Raw genomic sequence first — 8,697 nt, 5'->3', positions numbered from 1 at the left:
CCACATTCACCCCCTTCTCTGTCTTTTTAAGTATTAGGTGGTTAAAATCCCAGTCCCACTTTTCATATAAGAAAACTAAGGCCCGGAGAAGGCAAACACCCTGCTCAGAGTCACCGGGAAGAACTAGGTCCTGAGCTTGGACCTCCGACTCCTGGCCTGGTGCCCATGCCCCTCACTCCTGGCCTGCATGAGCCAAGAACAGCATGCAGACAGGACTCCCCTCCTGGTGTCAGCTTCCTACTGGGTCTTGGCTTCCCCACCTGTAAAATGAAGACATTAGCAGAGGCCCTAAACAAGCCTGGATTTGAATCTTCTGAAGCAAAGAAATAGGGTGACACTTACAGGAGTGGGAGGAGCCCCGTACGGTGACCAAAGGGCCGAGCTTTCTGGACAACCTACTACACTTGACCAAGGAGGAAACTGAGGCCAGGGATGGGGCCACATGGCCATGGAGATCCAGTGATTTAAAGGTGATGAGAGTAAGGTGACACAGACATCCCTACTCCAGCCTGAAATGTCCAGGAAGGAGTTCCTCCTGCTGAGTCCTGAGGTTCACCCTGCTTCCAAACACTTCACAGAGAAAAAGTTTTTTACAAAGGTATTTATTTTTCCCAAAATACACCCCCAGTTTACAAAATTCCTCAGAGTCCCACATTTAAATTAGAAATGCTCATGTCTTCCATTCCTGGGGTAGGGAGAGACGCCGTCAGGAGGACATAAGACATCAGAAGTTCTACTCTACTGGAGGCTGGGTGCCGGCCAGAGACAAGCCAGGAGGTGTCGGCCCCACCCCAGAATAGCACCATGGCGGTGGGGCAGTCCCCTCTGTGTCCCCAAAACCCTCCTGGCCCTGCCCCAGGCTTCACATACACTGCTGCTATCCAAGGTCTAGGGGGACCTTGGCCACCTAACCACCTGCTCACGCCTGGAAAGAACCATCAGATTCTCCAGTTGTGGCAAGTGGCTATGACCCTCTCTCCAGGTTGCTGCCCGCACCACATGCTCTGGGCTGGGATTCGGGATGAGATGGGGGGAGGTATCCAGAAAGCTTCAGGCATAGAAGAGGAGGGCGCAGGGAACGCCAGCTGTAGCCCAGTTAGTGTCTGTTTCCCAGCTGGATGGTGAGATCCTTGAGGGAGGGGTGCTTTCTCCCACAGGGCCCCTGGCACCTAACACATGGCCAACACCCCATTGTTGCTCAATACACATTAATTTGATGGATAAGCAAAAGGAAAGGAACAGAAGTTTCAACAGAGGGAAAAGCAGAGGGATAGAAGCTGATCCCCAGAGACCCCACTGCAGACACCCTGAGAACCAGTGTGACCAGCACATGCTTCCCATGGGGAGGGTGGGCAGAGAGGGCCTCACAGGGCACAGCCCAGGGCGTGACCAAGGAGACTGAGCTGGTGGGGGGGTGTCCTTACATGTTCCAGCACATGCACCTGCATGTCTCTGCATACCTGTGCGTGTGGTGGAGGGAGTGCCTGTCTTCACTTGGCGGGGAGTGGGGAGCAAACGTTAGGGCCAGCACAGGAGGTGGCAGGAAGATACGGCCTCTAGACTCAAGGAGGTGCTGAGGCTGCAGCGTCTCTGTCTGAGGAGATGGGATTATATGCAGGTGGGTGTAAAAGGGTTGAAAAATGATAACCGGTGTATCAGGGCCACCGGAGAAACAAGGCAACGGATGACTGTGTATCCTGTCTTCAGAGAAATAAGGCAGGGGGTCAGTCTGAGTATTGAGTTCTTTGGAAAGAAAAAGCAGCCAGATGGTCCATGTAACATCGGAGGAATAGGGTGGTGGGGTTTGTGTCCATAAGAAATAAGGCAGCAGGATGATTCATGTATCGTGTCACTGGAGAAATAAGATAAGGCAGCAGGACAACCTGGAAAAATAAGGTGGTGGGGTGGTCTGTGTAGCGTGTCCATAAGAAATAAGGCAGCAGGATGACTTGGGAATCATGTCCATTGCAGAAATATGGCTGCAGGGTGGTCTATGTATTGCATCCTTTGGAGACTGAATAGACCTGCCAGAGGAGGGCCCATCTGTTGGGGGCAGGGATCACAGTGAGGCCCCAGTGCAGCCAGAGGATGGGAGACCCAGGGCAGGGGCAGCAGCTCCCTGTCCTCACAGTCAGGCAATTTCTTGTCCATCATCTGCATTTCATGATGGGAAAGAAAAAAGGGGACAAAAAGGAAAAAAAAAAAGAAGCATTAAGTGCCAGAAGTTCTACTCTGGGGTTATGACAGCAGGCCCCTGGTCACATACTTCAGGAGCACAGTGTGTGTGAGACTGGCCCCAGCAGTCGGACAGACAGCCTCTGTGCTAACCATGCCCTGGAGGCCCAGACTCACCCCACACACTTCCCTCCCTCTTGCCCCTCTACCTGTGACTCTTTCCCTTCCCATCTCCCCCCTGCTTCTCCATCTAGTCCACCCTCCAAGGCCTGGCCCAGTTCTCTCCTCTAGCAAGAATCCCTTTCCCGACACCCCCTTCCCACATGGATAGCCCTAAGAACGATGCTGTAGGGAACCTCCTTCCCCCTCACTTGCCTCCATGTGGGGGGCATGCAGTAGATTCACACCCCTGGCCTTGCTCCACATCCTGACCTGAATGAAGAGTCGAGAAGAGGGCCTGGACATCTGTGGCCCTGCACCCCTTCTCCAGGCCTTTGTGCTCTGTCTGAGCCAAGGAAAGTAGCTCTCCTATCTGGGCTCTGCCTCTGTGGTTGTCCAGTGTGGCCAGAAAGTGAACTAGGCTGCCTCACTGGGGAGCAGGAGTAGGAAGCCCAGTGCTTGGCCCATCCAGGCCATGTTCTCCAGCAACTCTCTTCAACACCAAGCTGACATTTTGATCTCCATCTGCTCAATCCTTCTATGCTCATTTGGTTCCGAGCAACACGGAGGGGGACAGTTCATTTCCTACATTTCCTAATGTAACTGCGGATGTTATAATACTATGAACAATAATGACTATTGACATTTACACTTTCTATATACTAGGAACACGTCTGCCGGCTGGAAACTGCTTTTCTAGCCTCACCTGAGCTAGGGGTCATGTGACTAGGTTATGCCCAGTGGGTGTAAGCAGAAGCGATGTGAGCTATTTCCAGTCAAGCCCTAGAAAGAAGCGTACCTTCCCCTTCCTCTGGAGTGGCCTGGGAGCTGGAGCAGCCTCTTGGACCTATGGATAAAAGCTTTGAGTTGATGGGGGCAGAATCCAGGTAAATGGAACCTGGCTCCAGACATCAGTGGTCTTAAGATTACTTGCACTCAGACTATTTCAGGAGAGAGAAATTCCTGTCCTGGTTAAGCCTCTGTCATATGTGGGTCCTATTCAAGCAGCTGGGACCTTACTCAGCCCTCTGCCATCTCACCGGGGGGGAGTTGAGGCTGCTCTTCTGGGGAGGAAGCCTCAGATCACCCATGAAAGGGTGATGCCCACCCACCCCCCCAGCCTCCTACACACAGATGCACAAACACACAGACGCATAATCTCAAGCACCACATGTCTTTACCTTCTTTGCTTTCAGAGCGCTTCAGAGGCTGCAGGGCTGCAAAAAAGGAAGGAGCACGTGGTAAGGGAGGAATGATGGAAAATGGAAGGGCAGGGAGTCAGGAGGAAGTAGTGAGGGCTAGAGGACAGAGGCAGGAGGAAGAAGTCATCAGGGTGGGGACATCAGAGGGGGTCCTAGGCTGCTGTCCCAAGTCCCAGCTCCACTTTGTAGCTTGTCACTCCCCTCTCTGGGCCTCAGTTTTCTTTTTTTTTTTAAAAGATGACTGGTAAGGGGGTCTTAACCCTTGAACACCAAGGCCACGGGTTCGGATCCTATATAGGGATGGCCGGTTTGCTCACTGGGTGAGCGTGGTGCTGACAACACCAAGTCAAGGGTTAAGATCCCCTTACCAGTCATCTTTTTTTAAAAAAAAAAAAAAAAAAACATTTTACAGATAGAAAACTGAAGCCCAGAGGAGCAAAGCACATTGCCCAGAGGTATACAACCTCCAACTACAACAGGAACGTCCTAAGCTGTCTGCCTAATAATGACAGGAAGCCAATGTACTGAGCACTTACTATGCACCAGGTATGGTTCTGTGTCTTTTATATACATTATCTCATTTAATTTAATCCAAACAATCTATGAGCCTGTTAGTATGCCCATTTTACATATGAGGAAACTGAGGCCAAAGAGGTAAAGTGACTTACTCAAGGCCATTCAGTTCATATGAGATAGAGCTGAAACTTAAACCCAGACTGCCCTGTCTCCAGCGCCCCTGATCCCACTCCTTGGAAGCCACCAGCCTCCACAGTGCAGGGTCAGTCAGGTGGAATCAGTTCTGGTGGATGGATAAAGGTTGGATGGATAAAGGTCGGCAGGAGAAAGGAAGCAGCACCCGGGAGAGAACTGGGAGCTCTACGTCCAGGCCTAACTCTGAGCAGAGGAGACTCACCTGGGTTAGAGGCCTCAGACCAGAGGAGACACTTCATTCAAACCTTAAAGCAGATCTGGCCCCTCTAAATCTTAGAATCCTCTCTCCTGTCCCTTGTGTCCCTCCCCCAGCCAAGCGAGCCAGCTCCAAGCTCAGACTCACCTGTCTTAGGTCCTTCTCCCTCCCCATCCTGATCCTCAGCTCCTGGAAGACAAGAACTCAGAATGAACAAAAGCCTTCCTTGGCCCCACTTTCATCCTTGCACTTCCTCACCTGGCAGACTAGGAGGCAGGTAAGCAGGGTCTGAGCAGGCCTGACCTGTGGTCCAAATGCTGGACACAGGGTTGGAGCTTGAGACCCGAGCAGAGCCTGCGACAGGATGAAAGGACTCGAAGCCTGGAGCCCACCACTCACCTGGACAAGGCCCATCTACCCAGCCCTCCACCAACCCACCAACCCCGTCACTTCCCCCATCCACTCGCTCAGCGCCCCAGTCAACCATCACCCTCCAACATATACACTTCCCTAGCCACCTGTCCACTCATCCTTCCACCAGCCCACTCAACCGTTCACTGCACAGGCACTCCCCCATCTGTCAGCTCACCAATCCCTTCTCCACACTCCTTCCTGAGACCTAGTCATCTCCCAGCCCCTGGCTACCCGTGTACTCTCATGCCTCTGTTTACCTATATGCTACCCAGCAGGGTCAACTCACCCACCCACCAGAGTCAACTAACCATCCACAAGGGTCAACTCACCCACCTAATCACTCACCAAAGTCAACTAGCCACTCACCAGGGTCAACTCATCCACCGCCAATGTCCTCCCACCCATTTACCATTCTCCAAAGTCAACTTGCACTGACCCTCGGCCCAGCAAATGGCAGCTGCTCCGGACTCTAGGTACCAGAGGGGCAAACCCAGTGACATACATACCAATGGAACATCCACTTCATGCTGTCAGACCCACCCTCTCACTCGCAGACACACTTGTGTGACTTACACTCTCACAGCCACACTTGCTTGCAGACACACTCATCCCTTTGACACACTTCGGCCTTACACACCCACTACTTCTGGCCACACTCATATCACACTCATCCTGCCTTATTTGCACGAGGGCCGGCAGGCTCATACTTGCTCACACACACAAGACGTTTTCAGACTCAAGTTCACACGCACACAATCTAGCCCCATCTGCACACCCACACGCATTCTGCCACTAGAAAGTGATACTCTGTTGATGTCATGCACACAGTGACAGACCCAACACACATTCTCTCTCACTCACCTGCATTCTCCTCCTCACAGCTCTGTTTGATCTTTCTCCAGCATACAAAGGCCAGGGCTACCAGCAGTGCGACAAGACAGACAGACAGCCCCACAGTCACCCACAGGGCCTCGGGGGGGAATGTCATGGGCTGCCCTGGGAAGGGAAATGGAGAGAATGAGAATGTCATGCCTGGCCCCCACGACCCTGAGGACAGCACTGTCTGGCTCCAAGGTGTGAACAGGGAGCTCTCACCCTCACTGGGTCCTAACACCATAGATAAAACTCACCTAAGTTCCCCCTGCCCCGTCCCCACACGCCCTCCAAATCCTGATGCAACTGTGGCTGGTATGGACATGCTTCCACCTGGGAGGGCTGAAGAAGCTGTGGTTGAGTGATGCTCAAGAACCTTCTATGGCTCCCCACTGACTTTAGAATAATGCTTCAAGCCTCTTGGGATGACTCAAGGACCTCCGTAATCTGGCTGCTGCTTCCCTCCCCCAGCCTCTTTTTCTAATTTCATTTTAGGAACCTCTGCTCCAGCCAAACTGGTGTCCTAACCACTCTCTGTGGAAACAACCAGCTCCTTCCAGTCTCTGCACCATTGCTGTCAGTCTCCCCTCCCTAAACAGTGCTGCCAAACTCTCCACCTAGCTTAAGACCCCCCTCCTCAGGAGGCCCTCCCAGACTACTCCAGTCCCACCTGGTGATATCTCCCCATCTTATGGATCAGGAGTTGGCAAACACAGCCCATGGGTCAAATCTGGCTTGTGGCCTGTTTTGGTACAGCCCATGAGCAAGTAATAGTTTTTACATTTGTAAAGTACCAAAATAGAGAAATAGATAAAGGAGGAGGAGTAGAAGGAGAACCAGCAGTGCAGAGATGGTATATGGCCTGCATAGCCTAACACATTCACTGTCTACCCCTTCACAGCAAATCTTTGCCAAGCCCTGCACAGAGAAGAAAGCACTGAGGGTGCTGGAGCGGGGGTTCTGAGTGTCCCCAAGGATTCACGCAGGCCTGGAGAAGCCTTGCCAAGGGCATATTTACATGAAACATCAAGGCCTCTCAGGTTAGATATCTCATTTCAAGAGGGAAAGAGTGGAGGAGCCCAAGCCTGGGTCAGGGCTAGCGGCTGTCCTGAGCACAGCCCTAGGTTGCTGCATCTCACATACCATCCTCCAGCCCAGGCCCTGCACCCATGCTGGGTTGTGGGTAGAGGTCTTGAGGAAAAAATCTAACAAAAGACACTGTTGCTTTCCTTTGCTCTCTGGAGACAATGAGTGCCCAGGGCATCAGCAGCATGGAGCCAGCAGCTTCTGCAGAAGGCACCTTCAGTACAGTGAGCAGTGCTATTAACCCTTCAGCTGCAGAGGCCTTGGCACAGATGTACCTTGGGAAGGTATTTGCAGCACATGTTAGCTGCAATAGGTATGGCTGGCAAAACTGTTGCCCTTCCAAATTTGGAAGCAAAGGGACCCATCACCCTGGTGAGCAGGAGCAGGAGAGCAGGGCAGGAAAGGAGGGCAGCAACTGATATGAGTGGCCAGGACTGCCAGTTCCTGGAGCACATATAAGAAACTCCTGGAAATCCAGCATGGGGATCCGCAGCAGAGGACGGGCAGAGCCACAGAAATACTCCATCACACACATCTCTTTCTATGTTCATCCCTAGGCTGGTGTTGGTGCCTGGAACATGGATCAGACTTGCCTTCATTCATCCAGTAAAGGACAGAACCAGGGCTCAGACCATGTCTTCGGGCTCCATATCCAGGGCTTTCTATATAAACCACCCCCCAAAGAAAGGCTCTGTCTGTACAGCACACTCAACGACACTAACCTCCATCAGGTGTGGGAGAGACCAGCCAGAGGACTGAAAGTCTGAATCCCAGAATGTTTTACAAGGCACAAAGCTGCCTGAAGCAAAACACAGGCCAGGGCTCCAAAGTAGGCCAGACCTGCTCTAACAAAAACAGGAGGCTGGCTGGTGGGGAGGAGAGAAAATTAGGCTGAGAGGCCAAAGCTGGATTCTGATCCTAGCTCATCTGTTCATATGCAGGATCCAAGGTCTGCAGGATCCAAGGTCCACAGACTCATCTGTTCATATGCAGGATCCAAGGTCTGCAGGATCCAAGGTCCACAGACTCCCATGAATGAGTCTAGAGAAGCCATGAACCCTCCAGTGTTGTATGCAAACTACTGCATTTATCATTTATCCAATTTTCAAAGAGGTGCCTGACCCCCAAAAGATCCAGAGCCACTATGCTAGTCTGTAGCCTTGGGAAAGCTCCCTCTTCGTTCTGGACCTCAGTTTCCTCATCTTGTGAAATGTGCTTGGCAATACTGGCCTAAATGAAACCATTTTAAATGTTAGCTACCAAAGTCTAAAATAAAGAATGTTCTCTTACACGGTGTAAATGTGGAGGCCAGGCATGACAGTCTCACTCTGCCTGAAATCACATGTATACTCAGAAGCACTTTCCGCACAGCATGACAAATATTCAACTCAGCCCAGTGTGCAAATGATCACAGAGTCCTCTTATCCTTCAAGGCTCTCAACTCCCACCTGCCCCTGAAGGCTTTTCCTGACCATTACCTCCCCTTCTCTGAAAGCTTCACATTCTCTGTCAATCTCACTCTATTCTTGTAGAGGGTGAGTGTCTCTTATCCAACATGCTTAGAACCAGAAATGTTTCGGATTTCAGATTTTTTCTGATTTTGGAATATTTGCCTTATTCTTACTGGTTGAACATCCCTAATCCAAAATGCTCCAATGAGCATTTCCTTTGTGTGTCATGTAAGGCGCTCAAAAGTTTTGGATTGGGAGTACTTTTTATTTTGGATTTTAAGACGAGGGATGCTCAGCATGATTTTCTTCTTTTCTCCTGCAAACACCGTTTCACTACCAGACCATATGCTGTTCTCTAAAAGGTCAAGGAGATGTCTCAGAACACCCAAGAGCTCGGGGCAGTGACTCCCTCACAGAGAACACAGACCTG

General features: G+C 51.4%; 1 protein-coding gene across 1 annotated transcript in view; it reads right to left on the bottom strand.

The window, feature by feature from the left end:
- Window positions 1-583: 583 nt before the first annotated feature.
- The window catches only part of CD276 (CD276 molecule), a 17,472-nt gene continuing 9,358 nt past the window's right edge, over window positions 584-8,697 (bottom strand). The window contains exons 6-10 of the mRNA XM_008577138.1: window positions 5,719-5,853; window positions 4,591-4,632; window positions 3,516-3,551; window positions 3,134-3,181; window positions 584-2,154 (exon numbers count right to left, since the gene is read on the bottom strand). Of these exons, the coding sequence (XP_008575360.1) occupies window positions 2,132-2,154; window positions 3,134-3,181; window positions 3,516-3,551; window positions 4,591-4,632; window positions 5,719-5,853 (284 nt within the window). The 3' untranslated portion in view covers window positions 584-2,131. The remainder of the gene's footprint in view (window positions 2,155-3,133; window positions 3,182-3,515; window positions 3,552-4,590; window positions 4,633-5,718; window positions 5,854-8,697) is intronic.

Source organism: Galeopterus variegatus, unplaced genomic scaffold (assembly GCF_000696425.1).
Source record: "Galeopterus variegatus unplaced genomic scaffold, G_variegatus-3.0.2 Scaffold1454, whole genome shotgun sequence".
Taxonomy (NCBI): Eukaryota; Metazoa; Chordata; class Mammalia; order Dermoptera; family Cynocephalidae; genus Galeopterus; species Galeopterus variegatus.
The sequence above is the reverse complement of the archived record's forward strand: the minus strand, read 5'-3'. Positions and strand labels throughout refer to the sequence as shown.